This window comes from Grammomys surdaster, unplaced genomic scaffold, assembly GCF_004785775.1.
Source record: "Grammomys surdaster isolate TR1022 unplaced genomic scaffold, NIH_TR_1.0 164, whole genome shotgun sequence".
Taxonomy (NCBI): domain Eukaryota; kingdom Metazoa; phylum Chordata; class Mammalia; order Rodentia; family Muridae; genus Grammomys; species Grammomys surdaster.
In genome coordinates, this window is record NW_021604612.1 from 2,691,670 (window position 1) to 2,711,885 (window position 20,216).

At 51.2% G+C, this 20,216-nt stretch overlaps 1 protein-coding gene across 6 annotated transcripts in view; it reads right to left on the reverse strand.

Annotated features, from left to right (window-relative positions):
- Window positions 1-1,133: 1,133 nt before the first annotated feature.
- The window catches only part of Git2 (GIT ArfGAP 2), a 45,821-nt gene continuing 26,738 nt past the window's right edge, over window positions 1,134-20,216 (reverse strand). For 2 of the 6 annotated variants that reach the window (XM_028765453.1, XM_028765454.1), the window contains exons 13-20: window positions 18,811-18,953; window positions 17,083-17,232; window positions 12,547-12,795; window positions 10,801-10,890; window positions 7,432-7,514; window positions 6,769-6,957; window positions 4,633-4,696; window positions 1,134-3,991 (exon numbers count right to left, since the gene is read on the reverse strand). In XM_028765453.1, the coding sequence (XP_028621286.1) occupies window positions 3,779-3,991; window positions 4,633-4,696; window positions 6,769-6,957; window positions 7,432-7,514; window positions 10,801-10,890; window positions 12,547-12,795; window positions 17,083-17,232; window positions 18,811-18,953 (1,181 nt within the window). In that variant the 3' untranslated portion in view covers window positions 1,134-3,778. The remainder of the gene's footprint in view (window positions 3,992-4,632; window positions 4,697-6,768; window positions 6,958-7,431; window positions 7,515-10,800; window positions 10,891-12,546; window positions 12,796-17,082; window positions 17,233-18,810; window positions 18,954-20,216) is intronic. The other 4 variants (XM_028765457.1, XM_028765456.1, XM_028765455.1 and 1 more) reach the window with 3 other exon arrangements.

Below are 20,216 nucleotides of genomic sequence, written 5' to 3' on the forward strand. Positions count from 1 at the left end.
GGCCTAGGAGGCACTCTGGGTGTGGGCTGTTGGCTCTCACCTGAGGGTTGTGGGCCCTCTCTCCTGGCAAGCTGGGCCACATGGACTGTAACATTCCACCTTGCTCAGACCTCATTTGGAGAGGCCCAGGAATGGTTCATTTGTCCCCACCTCCTTACATCTGGAAGTACCAAGTCACTTCTCAAGACACGCCTGTGGGGCTGAGGGTGGCCCCGACAAGCCCAGGTCCACGGCCCCCACACACACCTGTGCAGAGGAACTTTTCCCGAAAGGAAAAGACTGCTGGCCTCATTCTATTGCCCGACTGCCTATGCAGAAGGGGTGACGGGGGTAGGCAAGCGTACCAGGTAAGATGGACACACGGGCGAGGAGCTGGGCATGGTGGCGCATGTTTGTAATTCCAGCACTCAGGAAACAGAGGCAGGGGGATGACAAAGGCAAGACCCTATGTCAAATACAAAACAAACAGACTGTAGAGAGCACAGGAAGGAGTCTAAGCTGGGTGTCCCAGGGAATGAGACTTAAAACACCGCGTCTCCTTTCAGATACAGGGACATGGGAGCTTGCCCCCACTGTTTGAGAAAGTATTTAATCTTGGTTTCTACCCCGCCTTTGTCATTTAAGTTCCTGGATGAAAGACACACCTTCATATGCACAATAAGCCTTAAGCAGTATAAAAGCTGGGCAGCTGTCCACCCTCTGTGCTGTTAGAATCTATTCCCTATCAACAACCCCGAGTTATCACTATGTTTCACCTGGGCTGCTCTAATTCCATTTGGCCAACCCCCAGAGTCACGTTTTCTTTACTCCTACCCCATGGCTGCTCCTCCGCCCTCCTTCTGCCTTCTTCTTTTCCTCATGGCTCTCCTCTAACCCCAAACCCTCGAAACCTAAACCCCACCTATGTCTCTTCTGCCCAGCTACTGGCTGTTGGCATCTTTATTCACCAATCAGAACTAATTTGGGGGCAGGGTCACTTAGTGCCTTCAGTGGGAACTCTCTCTTCTCTGGGACAACGAGGTCTTGGGGCCTGCACTTAGCATTACAACAGATAACAAAAGACCAAACCTCAACACCCCCCACCCCCAGTCTAGAAATACCCACCAGCTGGAGGGAAGCACATGACCACACACTTAAAGAGACGATTTATTGCAAAGCTGGTGGGCACAGATTCCAGAAGGATTTTACAGGAGAGGATAGTAGCTTCAGAACCAGGATGCTGACTGAGAAGCTACCACAGGAGGATGAGCGAGAAGTTAACACCGGGTAAGCAATGTGTCTTCTTTTCTCTATGCGGCACGTTGTAAGAGTGTGGGTTATATCAAACTGGGACACGGAAGGGAAGGAAACTGGACTGCGAGCCCACGGAAGCCGCGGAGGATGAAAACATGCTACTTTCAGGCAGGGTTCTGCGACGGAGGTCACTGCAGGCAGGGTAGAGCCCCCACACTGTGCAATCAGAGTCCCGACTGTACACAACACTGGACTTAGTCTTTGGCAAGTAAGAACCATGGTGCTGAGGCCACAGTGGCTTCTGAGAATGGAGCTCGGGGCAGGGCCTGTTCCATTAATTGTATTTTCATCCTCTCTTAGAAAGCAGGGTACACAGGTGGGAAGGCAGAATCCCAGAGAGGGGACAGAGCAGCCTGATGGGATGCAGAGCTCACTCCTGCGAGGCGATGGGACCCACATGCAAAAGACGGCCAGGGTAAGCGTTGAGACAAAATGCATTTGCCTATAGGAGCAGTCTATTCTAACCCAGGTCTGTGGGCTGTGGGGCCCTCCTGCTGTCTCCTCAGGCCTCTACTTGGGAGCTTCAGCCTGAGAAGAACATGGGACTGACTGAACTCTGGTGTTCTTGAGAGCATCTGCAAACGCTGTATGTACTGACCCCATGCTCCTTGATTTCCCATGGGCAGTGTTCTCTGTGGCAGGTCTTTGCGTTTTAACGGGAAGACACTGCTCTACCTCTAACAGAGGCCTGTTCTCCCTGGGGATGGTGGGAACTAGCTCAGGATTGGAACCAGCTCCAGGGAGCCCGCCAGGAAGAGCGGTAGTCCTTGAAGCACAGAAAAGCTTGTCAGAGACGATGCCCGAGCTCAGACTGGCAAGCCCCTTTCTAAAGGCCCCCTTGACATCCCACAGCCAAGTGGCATTTAGGGTTGTAGTATCGATGGGTGGGCAGGGCTCTGGAGTGCTGACCCCTTCCCGTGCCACATAGTGTGGGTGAGCTGTGCTGTGGGCCTGACTTTGTGGTGATGCTGTTTCCGGGACAATTTGGTCATGCTGAGATGGGGATTTATGAGTCAGGCTCAGCACAGTGAGGTCACCTCGCTCCGGTCGTTCTATGGGAGACTGATGGATGCCTTCCAGGGCTGGCTCATCCAGGGCTGGCTCACAGGTGCACTCATGTGCAGGTTACAGACCCTGGTAGAGGCTGTGAGAGGCAGCGAGACGCTACAACTCATGTCTGGATTGACTGGCCACATTTCTAATTAGAAAAATGTCAAAAAACAACCCAAATTTTTGGTACCTTAAAAAGCCAAAGTGCTGGCAGTCATAGGTCTATGTTCCACATCAGCATGAGGGGCATGAGTGGGAGAAGCTGCTGTCCTCACAGGCTGGGGAAGTCCCCAGCTGCTCTCAGCTGTGCAGCTGGCTGGCATCATGGCCTCTGCCTGCTCCCTCAGGTCAGGGCCTGAGCTCCACCGGGACAGAAGAGCTGCAGTAACTGAAACGGCCCAGGCTCTAATAGTCAGAACAACAAGGTGCCTTCAGCACAGCAAATGCCAGTGCTGCCGTGGCCTGGGTGTCAATTTCTGCCCTTGTGGAGCTTTGGGAGAGTGGCCACCAGCCACCAGCCACCAGCTAGGGCTCACAGGGAACTCTTCCTGCAGTGCCATAGGATTTCTAGTTGTGATATACCCGTGAGGGGATGGGTAAACTGAGGCCCCGCATGTCTTACCTGGGAAGACATCCTTCCAGAGGAGACAAGCGGAGGATGCCAGCAGGCCTGAGGCTGACCCGCGGCTCTCTGCCTTAGGTTCTCAGTGAGCTGTCTGGCTTGGAGGGGAAGGTAGGCTCCCGACAATGGGTGCCCCTGCTCTGAATGTGGCCGACTGGAACCTGACGTAAAGGGTGGACTCGTAACTACTTTTTTGGACATTATGGAGACTTCAGCATGATGGCAAAATCTTTATAGATAGAAAATCAAGATAAAAATATTAAATAAGACAACACTTAACATGATACAAAAGTTAGAGACGGGTCAGCTCCTTGTCACTCCCAAGAGATGTGCTTTCTCCAGGAAGTGGCGAGGCCCTGTGCTCCACGCAGACCTGGAGACGCCCCAAACTCAGGATGGAACGCTGACTTATTGCACGATGCTTGTGAGGAACAGATGCTGCTGATTTTTTTTAAAACTTGACTTTCTTATCCCTTAAGAAAATGTTTTACTAAAAATATCAAGTATAGTTTTAGGCATGGCTACACTTTATATGATGGGAGAGTTGTAACAAACTCTGAACCATTCCTTTTAGACACACGGGGCTGTGACCTAAGCACTTGGTGACGATCCGACGGGACAGAACTAAGTTGCAAACAGGAACAAATGAGGCAAGGGTTAAATTACAGTCAAAAATCTGTTAGAAAACATGCAAAAATAATACTGAGTTTTCTTTTAAAAAGTTTGAAAGCATCATTAAACGTTCTGTAAAAACCTGAAGAGTTCATGTCTACACCACAGCTGACTTTCCAGACAACAGGTGGACAGCGCCACTCAGCTGGTGTTCTCTTTGGTGGTGATTGTGACCAGCTGTTTGGCGGCCTTGGCGATGTCATAGGCACATTGGATGACCTGCTGGGTGACCAGCTGCACATCTGTGGGCAAGCCCGAGTCTCCTGGGGAAGCCTTTCTGCACTCCGACTGGAGCCGGTAGGCACTGGACGTGAGTAAGCGGAGGGAAGTCCTCACTGTGTCAGACTTGGGTTTCTGAAATGAAAAGTGTAGCTGTTCGCTGGGGACTGCAGGGTTGGTAGCCAGCAACACGGAGTGAGCCTGCTCCCAAGAGCAACCTGAGCTGCTCCAGAAAGTCCAACTGCTTTCAGTTGGGTATTTTATTTTATTGGTTTCTTTGAGACAGGGTTTCTTTGTGTAGCCCTGGCTGTCCTGGAACTCACTCTGCAGACCAGGCTGGCCTTGAACTCAGAAATCCGCCTGCCTCTGCCTCCCAAGTGCTGGGATTAAAGGCATGTGCCACCACCACCCAGTTAGTTGGGCATTTAAAACAGTCTCGGCTTTTACAACTCATGGCCTACTGAGAGAGGAGAAGCTATTTCAAGGTATTTTAACAACCAATCATCTAGGTGATATATCCTAAACTCCAGTGCGCTGCCTTGTAGCACCTGATTTAAACACCGATGCCTTATCCACGCATACTGAAAACATCTGAAAGCCCTTAAGACGACATATTTAAAAACAATGTGCCACAGAAACCTAAGCCAAAGGTTACGGGCTGTAAAGCTTGGTGGTCCAGTGCTGCCTAGTGCGCACAGGGCTCAGTTCCTCACTACAGAACAGAAAGAAAGCCGTGCCGAGAAGCTCATTGGAAGAGTAAACAGGAAGCGACTTACTTTGGGGAACAGGGCTGCCATCTCGGTCACAGCGACATGTATCCGCTCTGAGCAGGGAGTATAGCTGTAAGACATCGGGGAGGCTGTTAAAACGCAGCTCAAACACGTCAGAGGAAGCGAGTCCGCAGAGGCGGGACAGGCTCCGTCTCTACTCAGTGAATGAAGGCAGGACGGTTTGCCTGCCCTGTGTGCTGGACAGTAGGCACATGGCTACAAGCAGGCTCCCCGTCCTGTCACGAACACGCATTGGCCCTGAGGCCAACAGTCTGAAATCTGCAGTATGTGACAGGGCAACAAGCTGAGACAGCCACAGCTTAGTTACCCCTCGAGTCTACCTGCAGATGTCCGGAAGAGGAGCAAGGGTCTGTGTCACTGTCCATGAAGGTGACGAATAAAGGGCTGGAAACATTCCCTTAAATTCCAGCTGGCACCTACACATCACCGTCATGTGCCGCTGGCCAATCAGCCCACACAGTTCCGTCCATTCAGATGCTCACAGCAGCAAGGAGGCGTCTCCTCATCTCTGCCTCTTTCCCCAGCGTGGCGGCTGCCGGGTGGTGAGAACAGGCTTAGGAGGCCTCTTTCTCTTTAGCACCTGACAGAGCACCTGATGGCTGACTCACTGAAACCCACCATACAGGTCTGCAGCCTGAGGACTGACTATGTGCCACAGGACGCAGAGGGACAAACATAAGCTGACGGGCCTGAGGGCAAGTTCTTACTGCAACACTGCCACCGAGCCGGGGCTTTGTGTGCAGGCCTGCCCACTGCCCGGGAAGGACATGGGCACGGGGAAGCAGAGCACTTTTGGAGGCACTTTCTGCAAGGAAACATCAGCAAGACTGGAGCAGGTCTGGCCTGACAAAGCTGTTTCTAACCATCACAGACTCAGGGCCTCAAGGAACATTCTTTCCCTGTTTTTTTAAATCATAAAACTGACTTCTGGTAAAGTCTATTAAAAAGCATCTCTATTTGTAATTTTATATTAATGTGTGTGTGTTGGCGAGATGACAGACCCGTGACCCTGACAAGTGAGGCTGCAGGACAGCTGAGGGGCAGTGAGGGGACTTCCTGGACTCAGTTAGCTAGAACCAAGAGGGAGGTGCAGGCGCACCTCAGCGAGCTTCAGCGACATCTGTGAGAAAGGACGCAGAGGGGTGAAGCCGCCCCAGCTCACACCACGTCCACGGAAAGCACACAGCGCCAAATCATTAATAAGGGCAAATCCTCTCGGCCACTTCTAGCTTCCGAAGCAGAAGCCAAGGATTTTGAGATCACTGTTTGCTCCTGATCTTTAGAACAAAGGAGATCAAATCGTCAAAGGTGCTGACGGGTTTCCAGGTAAGAAGTCTTCTCACATTGAAGCAAATGCCACATTGCCATCTCTGAAGGCTGATATGGCCGCAGGCACACGTGGACATTTCTGACAGCATCAGGGAGCGATCAGTTTAGTGCAGTTTGTGACACAGCGGGGTTCCTAACTGGGTAAGGAATCAAGCACTGTACAGGCTCCGACATGACATGACATGACACACGCGGAGCCCAGGGAGTCCTGGGAGCAGCAGTGGCCAGAAGACTGACCTGCTAGTTGGGTAGTTTTGTTTCTTTTTTTTTTTTTTTTTTTAAAGATTTATTTATTTATTATATATGAATACATTGTAGCTGTCTTCAGACACACCAGAAGAGGGCATCAGATCTCATTACAGATGGTTGTGAGCCACCATGTGGTTGCTGGGATTTGAACTCAGGACCTCTGGAAGTGCAGTCAGTGCTCTTAACCACTGAGCCATCTCTCCAGCCTGGTAGTTTTGTTTCTATTTGTATTTGTTTTCAGATTTCCTTTTTTTTGTTTTGTTTTTGTTTTTTGAGACAGGGTTTTTCTGTGTAGCCCTGGCTATCCTGGAACTCACTGTGTAGACCAGGCTGGCCTTGAACTCAGAAATCCACCTGCCTCTGCCTCCCAAGTGCTGGGACTAAAGGCGTGCGCCACCACTGCCCGGCTCAGATTACTTTGTAAGATGATGAAAGGAATAAAAGTACCACACTGACATGGTGCTTACGTTTGCAGCCACCCTGAGGGGGAGCGGCACTCAGAGGCCCCTGGCACGCTCTCCCAGAGCACTGTGGCATCCGTACCTGTCATGCTTGTTCTCCTGGGCTGCTCTTAGGAGCTCCTGGATGTTTTTGGTGATCTGTTCAGTCTTCCGGATGACATCCTCTGTGCTGGGGAGGGCGGGGCTGGGGACCAGGCGGGGCTCTGCTGTGTCCGGCAATGAGCCATCACCTTGCCAGAGCGTACTCCGCTGCCGTCCCTTCCGGTTTGACCTGTGGATGGTGAAGAATGGCTCAGCATGACAAGCACTCACTAGCAGTCTCTGCTTCAGTGACTCACACCTCTGGCACTCCAGCAGGCTGGACCTGTGGTCTCCTTCCTCCTGTTTAGCAGGAGGCCCCTAAGCTCTGCTTAACAGCTGGCTCCTAGAGCCACACTGAGCCCTTCCCACTCTGTCCTGGGCTGGAGGTTAGGGCTGCTGTAGACAGGGTGAGGGAGTTGGAGGGACTAGCTGCTGCAGGGGCACAGCTACACCCGGTCACCCCTGCAGGCAGTGCCTTGGAGACCGGTGTGGACAGCACTGACAGCAGAGCAGAAGGCTCTGCATGTCGGCAAAGGGCAAACAGCTCGGTGGTCGTGTGAGCACAGAGACATAGGTTATGACCGAATGACCACAAACACAGGCCGTGAGGTGCAGGCCTGCCGTGTGTGCACTAACAGCCCACCCCTGCGCTCTCGGCACGTACGCCGTGTCGTCTGGCTCAGGGTCATAGGCAGTGTTGTCGTAATCGCTCTCCGGGGTGCTGTTCTGTTTCTCCAGCCTGGAGGCCTAAAAAGAGAAGGGAGCCCATTAGTTTCGGGCATCATGGCCTCCCTCAGTCCGCCAGGCCATGTCACCGTCACACCCAGAGCTCATTCGGGACAAGAACCAGCCCTTTACTGGAAATCTAGTAAAGATGAGTGAACAGTAGGTACAAAAAGTGGCTTTTCAACTTATGCACCATGTCTTCTTGATTCAATAGCAAGTCCTAAAGAGATCCCGGTACAGCCAACAGTCTGACAGCCTCATGCAGACACATGCACACCCACGTCGTGCAGTCACCCCGGTACAGCCAACAGACTGACAGCCTCACGCAGACACATGGACACCCACGTCGTGCAGTCAGTAACAAACACACTTATCTGAATACACACTTCAAAGCCGGGCGCTAACTCTAATGACCTGGTTTAACACCAGATGAGAAAAGGACCAGACTAAGCTAGCTGGCCACCTGCAGGCAGTCTGCAGGAGGAGAGGACAGGAGGCCTCTGAGGGCCCCTCTGTCACCACAGGCTTGGGAAGCCTCATGGCCGCTGCTAAAGCTGACTGGAGGGAGGGCTTTCACGAGCGCTCAAGAAAGCCAGCCCTGGGCTGCCTGGGAACCAAATGGATCAGCCCTGTACAGCCTTAGTTCCAAACGCTTTCCTTGTTTCTCAGAATATTTACCCCTGAAAATACAGAGATTAGGTCTAACTGTGGAGATTATAATGGGCTGTGTTTTCCCAGCAGGACTCTCTTAAGACCTTTCAATGAGAGGGCTGTGACGAGGACGGCATCCTCTGGAGAAGTCTGGCCTGGAGCGTGCGAAGAACCCATTTCTCAGTGTTCATCTCCCTGTGTGACAACCCCTCATCCAGGCGTTGGCATAAGCCGATGAAAACCTTAAACTGATTACTGATTAGCTATTTCCAGCCGTGTAGCCTGCATGTAGGCTAGGTGGTCTACCTGGTGCAGGGGAGGGGCAGAGGCTGCCAAGGTAGAGGCTTTGCTAAATCACAGGAGACGGGTAGCCTTATCCAGAAAAATGGCTGCCAGAGGAAGTTGGTCGGTCGGGCAGTCTGCGTGAGGCCTGTGGCTCAGGCAGCTCTGAGGGGTGGTGCCTGAGACCTGCCACACTTTGCCCCCTCCACCCCTGCTGAGGCCCTTCACAGTCCCTCCCGGACTTCCTCTTTCCCACTCTATGGCGGGCACTGGGGTTGGCCTCCTGAAATCTACCATGAACGTTTTCACCACTGCAGGTCGTCCAGCAGGGGACTAAGCGTGGGCTTGGAGCTTTAGGAGATTATCAAGCGAAGTTTGTAAATTCCTGCTCCATGGCTAAGTCAGTGGGTACCTGACACTAGAGGCCCTGGCAACAGAAACAGAGGACACCATATTCGTGCAGGGGCAGTAAAATCAGGATCTGGTGGTGCTGAGCTCAGAACCCCACCTCCCTAAGACCTTTCTTACCTGTAAAGGAATGTTTGACTAATCATTACTTAAAAAAAAAAATTCAAACATACATGCACACACACAAACTGAAATTTAACTATGTTGGACAGTTCATTGAAACTGCTCCAATGGGGAGAAAAATCTAGAAGACAGTATTAATACCCTCCACAACATACATTTTGGGTTTTGAGCCATGTTACTATGTAGGCCAGGTTTGGCTTAAATTTGCAAATCCTTTCGCCTCCTGAATCCCGGATCTCTGTAACAGATGCTGCTGCTTTTCCTGATATCTCGATGACAGTTAGAGACTGAATACATTACCCAGAGTGGTCAGCAGTGCCAGGGTCTGTTTGAGAATCTCAGAAGAGTGACACACACCCACTAACGGCATTCAGAAAACGCTCTTCCAGTGCAGTGTGCAATTACTTACGGACTGAGTCCTCCGTCAAAGCACACGGGAGTTCAGTGAGCCAGCATTTACGATTGTAAGTTACAGTGAGCATGCAGGGCCAGGAGTGTTAAAGTGCTGCTCTCTCAGAGCGGTTAACAGAAAAGTTCCCTTGTAGCTGCTGCTGGGTCAGTGATTTAACAACTTGCCATTTCTCTACACAGACAAACCACAGACACCTAAACCAGGACAAAGCTGCCAGGAGCTGATCCCGGGTGACTTCACTGCTCACTGCGCACACGACCACTTCAGAGACCGGTCCCTTTGAAAGCTACCGCCACGGCACAAATGAAAGAAAACTACAAAACTGTATGGTAAGCCAGGCCTACCTGACTCTCATTAACATAATGACTAACAAAATGGGGGATTTCCTTATTACTCTGCTGTTCCTTAACCAGCATTTGGGCCAGAAACTACAGTGCACTCCAGGGCTGCTCAGAACACTAGATGTGCCAGCTGCAAGAATTTGTCTGACTTCACTACTTCACAAGGGCTGTAAGGAAACTCCAAGGGGCCTGGCTAGCCAGTGGCCCTGGCAGTAGTGGACAGGGGTCCTTAGCACTCTGAGGGGTGGAGGCACGCGGAGGCTTGCTGGGGAAGGTGGTCGGTCTCTTGCTCGCTGTTCCCATCCTTCTTTTCACCCTTGCTACAGACAGACGGAGCTGGAAGCCGAAGGGCAGGCTTCCAGCCCCCGGGCTCTCCCCGGTCTTCCACAGGAAAAACCGGTATGCTCTCTGTGCACGTGAAAACATTTCTCTTTTCACACAATGTCCCTTTGGGACCATGTCACTTAAATCCTTTGCACACTTTAGCTGCCTTTCTTAAAGGTGGGTGTCAGGGAGGCCCCTGGAATGTGAGTCACACATCAACATTAGGGTCCGGTCTACCATTCCAAGTGGACAACTTTAAGCCTGTCACCACCTCACCTATGTACTGCTGACATGACAGCACCAACTGAGGGTGGGGCTTGTCAGATAGGATGGTGCTAACAAAGTAAGTCAGCAGTTAAAAAAAAAAGCTATGATACTTTTGTGCTAACTCAAATATACTTTTAATAACTGTAGCTCAAAACACCTGGGTGGATTGCCATTCTATGTAACCAGTAGCTAACTAAAGTTTTGTTTGCTTAACAAGACAGTGTGCTTGGAATGTGTGCTCTAGGTGATTGGTGAGGTGGTTAGACAGGTGAGAAGAGGCAGCGTGGGGTCGCACAGTGTGAGGCAGAGGGAGGCCAGCTCTCCCCAGATCGGATGTGCATAGCTGCACGTGTCTGCTGCCGTGAGAACCAGGAGCCAAGCTGCTTCATGCAGGACAGAGGGCAGTTAGCAGGGGTGGGGGCACCAGGGCCAGCACCCAAGCACAAAGCCAAGGCGCACTGCCCCTCCTGCAGGGCGGACCATCCAGAGTGTACTTAACCCTTCGGGTGCTTTCGTCCCTGGACCAGGAAAGTGTGGAGGGGAAGGAAGGCAGAGACGAAGAGGAGGTCACAAGTGCACTCCTCCCAATCTGGAAGTGGAGAGAGAAACAGGCTTGGGAAAACATAAAACAAACGAGTCCCCCTCCCACCCACAGCTCACCCAGGTCCCACAGCTCGGGGACAGCTGTGGCACAGGGATCCCTAAGGAGGAAAGCGCCTGCTGGAAACCGCTCTGCACTTAAGAGGCCACTTGTCCTTACGGAAAAGAGTCCATGCCATCGCAGCCACATGTGGCATGGCTGTTAAACCGGCTAATGCCTACAGTGCCGCTTGCTCTCCGTTGAGAGGGACAGCACTACACAGCGCTATGGACGACTCTGAACTGGTGTGCATATCACCCCGGTCCTCACACTTAGGATCAAGTACACTGCATAAGCTACCAAGACGAGGTTGTCTAAGTTTTGTTTTCAGTTTTATAAAACTCAGGTTCTTTTTACTTAGTTTGGTGGCAACTACACCAGGTCAATGAATGGTCTTCAAGCGCTGAACCCAAATAAAGAGAAGCTGAGAAAACAGACTCCTGCACACCCGGTCCTCAGGTACGTGACCGTGCTAAGGTCTCACGGGATTCCAATTGGTTTCATCCATTAGATCGTACTGTCCCCTTCACATCACCCCAGGAATCTGACTGAAGCGCTCCGTGTGCTCTGGAGAACTCATTTTGACACTCCAAAGGAGAATACCACACTCTGAAGGAAGAACTACGAAAGTTTATCCCTGCAGCATTCTGTGCAAACAGACACCTTCACGATACATCACTCCAGAAGACAGGACAGTTTCATGTTTGAGAACCTGGCATCCCCACGCGTGCCTGCACAGAGCGGCTTTGACCGACACTTGTCGGTGGGCAGACACTTTCCATTAGTTACTTATTTCCTTCATGCTTCTTTAAAGGTTTTGGAGATAAGATCTTATATGGTCCAGGCAATCCTCCTGCTGCAGCTCCCTGAGTGTGCTGGCATAATGGCTGCTGACACTGCATCTTTCTGAGATGACAAGCCATGCTACTAGGCTCTGGAGGTCAGTAACCAGGTTGCTGAAGGTCCGACTCTCTCAACTCCATGTGCCCAGTCACAGGGCCCAGAAGAGCACCCTGGGGCCTGAGAGTTCCAGCTCATGAAGGGGCGTGTCTCTGCCTACTTACGTATGAGTGCTGACTGCCCGTCTGTGTGCCACAGGCATGCAGAACCCTGGAGGGCCAGAGGAACTGTTAAATCCCCTAAAACTAGACTTGCAGCTAGGTGGGAGTGGGCTATGTGCTGTGTGGGTGCTGGGAACTTAACCCACGTCCTCGGCAAGAGCGGCCAGTGTGCTCAGCCATTGAGTCATGTCTCCAGACCCAACCTCTGCCTATTACAGAGACAGACATTTCTGTTAGTGACCTTTACAATTGGCTTTTGTTTGCGGAACTCAGGAAGGAAGCTTTACACAAAACATGCCAACAGAGGCTGCCTGGGATTCCATCATGGAAACAGGAGCTGAAGGGGAGGAGCTGAGCAAGAGCCAGAATACCCAACTTCAGCCAAGCCCTCAGTCCCCAAGCCCACAGGACCAGGAGCGTCTTCGGACACAGTCACTCAGCAAACACAAGGGACCTGTCAGAGTCCAGAGATCTTCAGGGTCACAAGAGGGAACACACAATCAGATTGCACAGCAGAAATGGGACACACAGCGGTGCTACTCACATGAGTGGGGAAGGGTTGAAGCCTCGTCCGGCTTTCTTCAGGGTGGTTGGCTTCTCCCATTGGGAGGTATGGTTTCTGGCCTGATCCAGTCTCATACATGGACATGGGTCTACTGCCCCGGGCAGATGGCCGGCGCTTTAGGGAGGCGTGGCTCACAGTGTCTTTGTGGTCAGAGCCAGTCTGCACCGGACAGGTGCTGGCTGTGGCTTGTCTTCTGAGGCTGGAGTTCTCAGTCTGTAGAGTCTGAAGCTGAAAGAGAAGGTTGGCAGTGGCCTGTGTGTCTGCACACCAGGCAGACATAGCAAGTGTCAACTACACCAACAGAACGTGACCTCATTAGAGCATAAAGCTAGCTGGGCCACACGGGGAAGCCATGACAGCTGCTCCTCCTTCCGGAACAGCCCACTGTTTCCACCTCACAGGCTCATGAGAAACTCAATTCTAACCACCTAAAGAGTTGTCATGGTGGGGCCAGAAAACATGTGCAGACAAGCACATGTTATTCTGGGTTATTCTAAGGCCATCTCGAGGAAGAGGTTCAGAACATTAACTGTGACTTTCTTTCCATGGCCCTGAGTGACCTGCAAACGAGAAAGTGACAGGAGACACCACGGAAGCTGCACAAAGATCATCAGTTGCTGTGCCAAGCAAGAGAAGGTGAGGTTCAGCCCAGAAAAAATTTCAGTGTCTATTGCCTTCTAAAAAGCCAACAACAAAACTTGGGAAAATTCTTATTGCATAGCACTTTTGATATTGTAAACAATTCAAGCATATCTCCAAACCATGATAAATTTGCTAACTTAACGTATCACGAGAACCTGGCAACCTCTCGGACTACGTTAGCGTCCTCAAGCGGAGGGCACTCCGTGAGGCACCCTGGCTCCTCTCTGGAGATCAGTCCTTCTCTGTAGGGCTGTTACCTGGCCTCTCTCTGGTTTGGCTCTGTTACCCCAAAACCATGCAGTTAGTGATGTTTTTAAGTGGGCCGGGCTGCCTGGTGCCACCTCATTTAGGTCAGACACTGACACCTGGAGACCCGGAGCCTGTGTGGCACCTCCATGTCACTACAGATGCTGGAGAGAGGATGAGTTCTGCCTACTCTGACAGAATGGACGCTCTGACCGCGCTGTCCTCTAGCGCCAAGGATTAAGTCCGTAAGCCACCATGTCTGCACCAGGGGGTCCTAATGTTCCAAAAGCAAGTTCATGCAGTATTGGGAGTTAACTTTCAATTTTTATTTAGAAAGCACTGATCTGTGGAAAATATATCAACAGTGGCCGGTGCTCTTCAGTAATTAGCACTGTTTCCAAGCAACTGTTCAATGTGAAAAATTGGATATAAATCACACTGCTTTGCCAACTCTATTAAAAACTATCAAGCTTTGAAATAAAAACAGCACACCCTTTGCTATGTGAGCAGGCCCCACGTCTCTGTCTGCAGTGCCCGCTTCTGCAGAAGCATGGCCTCCCAGCCTGCAGGCCCCACGTCTCTGTCTGCAGTGCCCGCTTCTGCAGAAGCATGGCTTCCTTGTCTGTATTTGTAACCTCCTCTTCAAAGAGGAGAGCCCCTAGACATTCTTGCACTCCAGGACACAGACAAGTGTGAGAGGCCTGTCAGGATATGAATGGGGAATTGGGTGGGGCCCAGAGAGAGAGACAGAGACAGAGACAGAGACAGAGAGAGAGAGAGAGAGAGAGAGAGAGAGAGAGAGAGAGAAGTGTAAGTGACTACCTCCCTAGATGCAGGGCTCATGTGTCTGCCTAAGCTAAAAGCTCTCTGTGGTTATTCAGAGCGCACTGTAAAATTATAACACCTTCAATGCTGTTGCTGCCTCTGAAACATCCAGTCTGGATTTTGGCCAGCTGTCTTGAGACGAGCACAGATCCTGGTTTCAATCGCCTCAGCCCCTCCATTCACAAAGGAAATTTAATCCAGGTCCTCAACCACAGAGGCACGTGGTCTACCAGTGCCTCGCCCCTGGTACACCATGCCCAGAAGATGAGACAGGGTCCAAGTTACTTAGGCTGGCCTTGAACTAGTTCTTAGCCCAAGAAGGGCTGGAACTTGTGATTCTTCTGCCTTAGCCTCCAAAGTAGCTGGGATTACAGGGAGGTGTCCAGTTTAAAAAATTAATGACTCTGCATTTACAAAACTGTCCTAAGATAGGTTTTAATGATGTTTATAAGAACCAGGCTATGCTCTGGAAAAAGTATGGCAGTAAATAAAAACGTTACAGATAATTTAATAGTTCAGAAATCACAGGCATCTGTACGATAATAATGGACAATGGTTCTGCTCGTCTACATGCTTATCTGAGTGTGCGCGCGCACGTGTGTGTGTGTGTGTGTGTGTGTGTGTGTGTGTGTGTGTGTCTGAGTGTGTATCTGGGTGAGTGCACACCACGGCTCTCGTGTGGAGGTCAGGGAGTCTGGGGACGTGAGCTCAGGTCAGCAGGCTTGGTGCACGTCTCTTACCCACTCAATCTCTCCGCAGTCTTTGCTCTACAGTTCTTAGAGAAACTCAGAGACCTGCTTCAGAGACTTGAGTTGTCGCTAGCAATTAAAATAAAAACAAAGGATGACAGTGACTGCGTGTGTACGGTGTCTGCGTGTGTATCGTGACTGCATGTGTACCGTGACTGCATGTGGTGGTCAGAGGACAACTCTGTGGACAACTCTCTTCTCCGGCTTTCTGTGGGCTCCTGGACTTGAAGTCTAGCTGTCAGCTTCTGCAGTAAGTTCCTTTACCTGCTGAGCCATGTCTTCAGCCAACACTGAGTTTTCCTTACTAATCTTTTGCATATACGTGTGTGCACATGTGTGCTGGGGAGGCTGCAGTCACTCTCCTGCATACACGGAGACAGGAGTCTCACTGAACCCGGGGCGCTCGTCTGGCTAGCACCTTGCTCTGGAGACTCCGTCCCTGCTCCTGCTGCTCGGGCACTGCAGGGGACCACTGTGCCCAACTGGTTTTTGACATGGGTTCTGGGGGTCTGCACTTCAGTCCTCTGCTTGCCTTTCCCTGAGCCATCTCCACAGCACACGGCCTCTATGAACACTGAGGGAGAAGCATGGGTAAGAAGGTGAAGCCCGGCAGGCCGACTATCAAAGGCAAGTTTCAGAAAAGCAAATCGCCCAAGAAGCTGGGAAGGACGGTGACGGCATTAACTACCACATCTGTGGATCCTGCTCAGAAACGGGGGAGATGGAGTCCCCTGCTGCAGCAAAGGGCTCTCGGCCTCCTGCTCGCAGCTGTGCACTAGCCTACATGGAGCTGCGAGCGAGGCAGGACGGGGCACCGGTCCACAAGAGCTCCGCATCTCACCCTCTGCACGGCAGCACGAGAGCTGCTGGCTGCACAGGGCTCACGGCCTCGCTCCTCAGCTCGCACTTGGGAAGCTCCTTCTCTGGCTTTCCTTTAGAAGATGCACCTTGTGACCGGGTCTTACAACATTCTGAGTCTGAAATAGCATTCCTCAACAACAGCATAAAACCAGTCTGGTCTGGTCTGCACGGGGTGCACAGAGAGCTTCTCTCAAGACAGTCAGTGATGACCGTGGTGCCCACACTCTAGGGCACCGCCGGTACTTTCCAGTCCGCTGCTCTCACCCATCATCCTCCCCGAGCATGGGCCTTTCCACTACCGACCTCTCCTCCAGGAGAATTCACTCATGCAGTTCGAGGGCCGGGAGCAGGGGTTCTCACCCTTCCTAACACTGTGACCCCCAACCATAAAATTGTTTTATTGCTACTTCATAACTGTAATTCTGTGTTTTCCGATGGTCTTAGGTGACCCCTGTAAAAAGGCCGATTGATGTCCCCAAAGGTTGAGAATGGCTGCCCTAGGGGACTGGCTAGGATAGTGCGTGTACATGGATTGTCTCTCCTTGCTAGTACAGGCAAAATATGTGGCAGTGTCCTGTGTGTCAAGCCTTGCTCTAAGGGGTGACAGCAGGCTGAGAAGCTGGAGACGGTTGCCAGGGTAGCCGTCAGAGTCAGTGCTGACAGAGAAAGCATCGCAGTAGTGTATGCTGGACACGCTGACGAGCTTTTGCCTGCTCTGTCTGCATGGTGTGATTCATCTTAAGAATCAGCAGCAGGTATAGAAAATCACATCCAAGCAGTAGCTTCCAGATTCCAGAGAAGCCCAGGATAGGGCAAAGCTACGTTGTCTCACACGAACACTGGGCTGCTAGGTCTCTCCTAGTGGAGTTTACTCTGAATGTATTTTAAGATGCAAACCCAAGGCCTTGTGTCCATATGTACACTGAACTAGAATCCCAGCCAAGCACAGACCCTGGCCCAGGGCCTTCTGCATGCTAGGCAGACGCACCACATTGGGCTAGAGTCCCTGTCCTACTCTAAACACATTTCTCATCAAAGCACTGCATTTCAAACATTGACACACAGCCTGCTTTCGAGAGGACGGCTTGGCCCCAGTACATCTAGGTCTGTTACAATGTTTTCTTCCCTCTGACCACAAGCATGGTGGCTGGGATCAACGAGTCAACCATCCTGGCATTTATTAATGTGTTACCTTTTTCTGCATAATTCTCAGCTCGTCACTCAAGTTGTTATTCACCTTCGTTAGCTGCTGTCTCTTGGCCTCAGAAGCCACTAGGGCGCTTTTGACCTCCATAAATTCCTGCACAGTGACTGGTCCATCTGACAAATCTGAATCTAGGCTCTAAAAATAAACCGGGAAAATGTTCACAATCTGAGATGATAATGTTAAAGACTACAGCTAAAGAATGTCAATCTCTGGCCACGCCCGCTGAACTGTAAAGGTAAACCAAATGCAAGGCAGGGCACGACAGGACCGTGACACTGCGGCAGAGTATCCTAAAGGAGCAGGCAGGGCGCTGCAAACCTGTGTAGACACTGGCTGTCTAATCTCTGCCCTGACCTGCATGCATTGTCCGTGCTAATTTAAAGAACTCATTCTTCCAGGAATTCATTCATTCCACACTACCTACTAGGTAGTTTCAGGTGGGCTATAACAGAGGAGAGACTGCTGCGACCATGGCGTTCACATTCCAGTAGCAGGACAGAGGGAGTGACTGACATGCTATACAGCAGGGGGAGCTGGGAGGCGTGCCGGGGGAGCCGGGGGGGCTGGGGGAGCTGGGAGGCGTGCCTGGGGAGCCGGGGGCTTCCGTGAGAGTGCTGGAGGAGGAGGTTCCAACCACCAGCAGAGCTCAGCTAGAGTCAAGGGACTGTGGGAGCCTAGTCAATCAGGGGAGGGTCTATCCTGAGGGCCTGGTAATGGTCTTGGCTGTCACTGAATGGACTGGCACTGGGCAGTCCAGGCAGAGGTGTCCCTTCTGCCAATGTAAAACAGCAAATGCTAGACACATCTAAGTCTATCTCCCTGCTTCAAACATGCAACCTTGCCAGCCTAGCTTCTTGTTTAGTTCTTACTCAGTGTCTGTGGAATGCCGTCTGGGTCAGTCCTGGGGATTCAGACCACAGTGGGGTTGGCCCTCTCCCCTGTTCCCTGAACAGTGACTTGGTCTCTCTCCCTGGGCCCCCCTGGCCGAAGCCCTGAGGCAGCTCTGCACTGCCCTCGAGAACTAAGTTCTTCACTGTGGTGACCTGAATCTCTGCACTGTTTGGGACTCTTTTAGGCAGTTACTACTCATGATCAGGCTTGTCCAGAGGCCATGGCCGTTCCTTCGAACTGCCCAGACTTTGTTGTCTACTTTCTAGACTGGGCGCAGGCCAGCACGTCCTGCCATCTCAGAGCCCTGCACTGTCAGGAGCCTCCTCCCTTGATGTTCTCTTCCAACTCCCTCACTTCCAGCCTGTCTGGCCTTGTGATGCGCACCCCCTGTGCAGTGTATGTTCTACTGTCTCCTCTTCCCGATCAGTGACGTCGAAGGACGGGCAGGAGCTGAGTACACTAGGAGGATGACACAGAGAAGCCACTCAACAAATACTCGAGTGCATAAAAGCCTGAGGTCCTGACCACAGCCAGAGTCACAGCTGACCCCTCACCTGCTCAGGGACAAAGGGCCTTTTAAGAGCATTTACTTTTTATCTTTGCTAGGCTTGAGTCAGCAGTGAGCCCAACTTCACGGCTCTCCCAGCACCTTCCAAGGCCTAATCCTTAGCACGTTTTATTTCTTCTGCCATGTGTATGTGTGCTGGGAACTAAACTCAGGCCTCGTCCACGCGCAGCGAGCAGTCCGCAGTCCAGCCATAGCCCCAGGCAAGAACAAGTCCTACGAGGAGCATGTCAGTCCCGTGAGGTGTGTCCTCTCACCTTCTGCCGGTTTGCCTTGCTTGTTCTGGTCTCCACGTCTGTGTCTTCATCTGAGGCCACGCTGTCATAGTCTGGCTGGTCGTTGTCTTGGCTCTCAGTGCTGTGCTGGTTACTGACTGTTCTCAATATGAGTTCCACATTGTCTGTTCACAAAGAAGGAAACTTTTCAGACTTAAAATATTTTTTTTTCCTTCTAAAAAACTACAAGATGACTTTCTGGTTCAGCCATTTCAAGGGTGAAGAAAAGAACAAGAAGAGAAACGCTGCACTCACGCTCACAGAGGCTTAACAGCCAGCCACACAGAGCGGCTTCCACACAAAGTGCTTCCCATTCACCTGCCAAGCTCAGACACCCCTTACACTGCCAGACTGAGGGGGGAGGTCCCAGGTTTGTGTATATGGGGCATTGCTTCAACTGTAAAAACTGTAAGTAAATAAGGCAACTGGATTGTGACATGCACACAGAGGAGGGCAAGTTAAACAGGAAGCAGCTGGGCAGGAAGACACTTGCCTTTAATTCCAGCATTGGGAAGAGGCAGGTGATTTCTATAGTTTAGTGGCCAGCCTCTACATAGTGTGCTCCAGGACAGCCAATGTTATATAGAGAAACCATGGCTCAAAACCAAACAAAACCCCAGAAAGCACACAGCCTAGAAATCAGTGCAAAGACTAGGAAGAGCAGAAGTCAGTCGTCTGCGTCCAGGCTAGAGACAGACAAGATGACACTGGACCACATAGACACACATGTGTACATGATCATAGTGTCCATTCCACAGACGGGGAGCAACGACTTACACGCACTGGCATTTAGAATAAGTGTTCAGAAGCATCTAAAGAGTCTTGGTTTACTGGGGACAACTCAGGTCATGCTCCAATTTCCAAGGGTGTCTTACAGCTTCATCTGAGCAGTAAATTCTGATTTCTTTTTCTTCTTCTTTTTTTTTTTTTTTTTTTTTTTTTGGTTTTTTCGAGACAGGGTTTCTCTGTGTAGCCCTGGCTGTCCTGGAACTCACTCTGTAGACCAGGCTGGCCTCGAACTCAGAAATCCGCCTGCCTCTGCCTCCCAAGTGCTGGGACTAAAGGCGTGCACCACCACTGCCTGGCTAAAATTCTGATTTCTTAACACATACTGGTCCTACTTTAACTTTCACAATGAATTTTTAAGATACAGCACCATGCCAATACAGTAAGAAAGACTGAATACAGAGGCTATAACCACTCGTGAGGACGGTGGAGACCACCCAGTCTGTGACATGCTGGCCTGTTTCTCTCTAGTCATTGTTCTAAGCATATATGCACACATAAGGTCTTGTTGTCGTCAGTGAATATAGTCTAGAAGCTGGGCACTGAGGTTCTTAGAGGAGACAGAGGTCTACAGTCCTGAGAGCTGCCAGTCACAGCCTTTT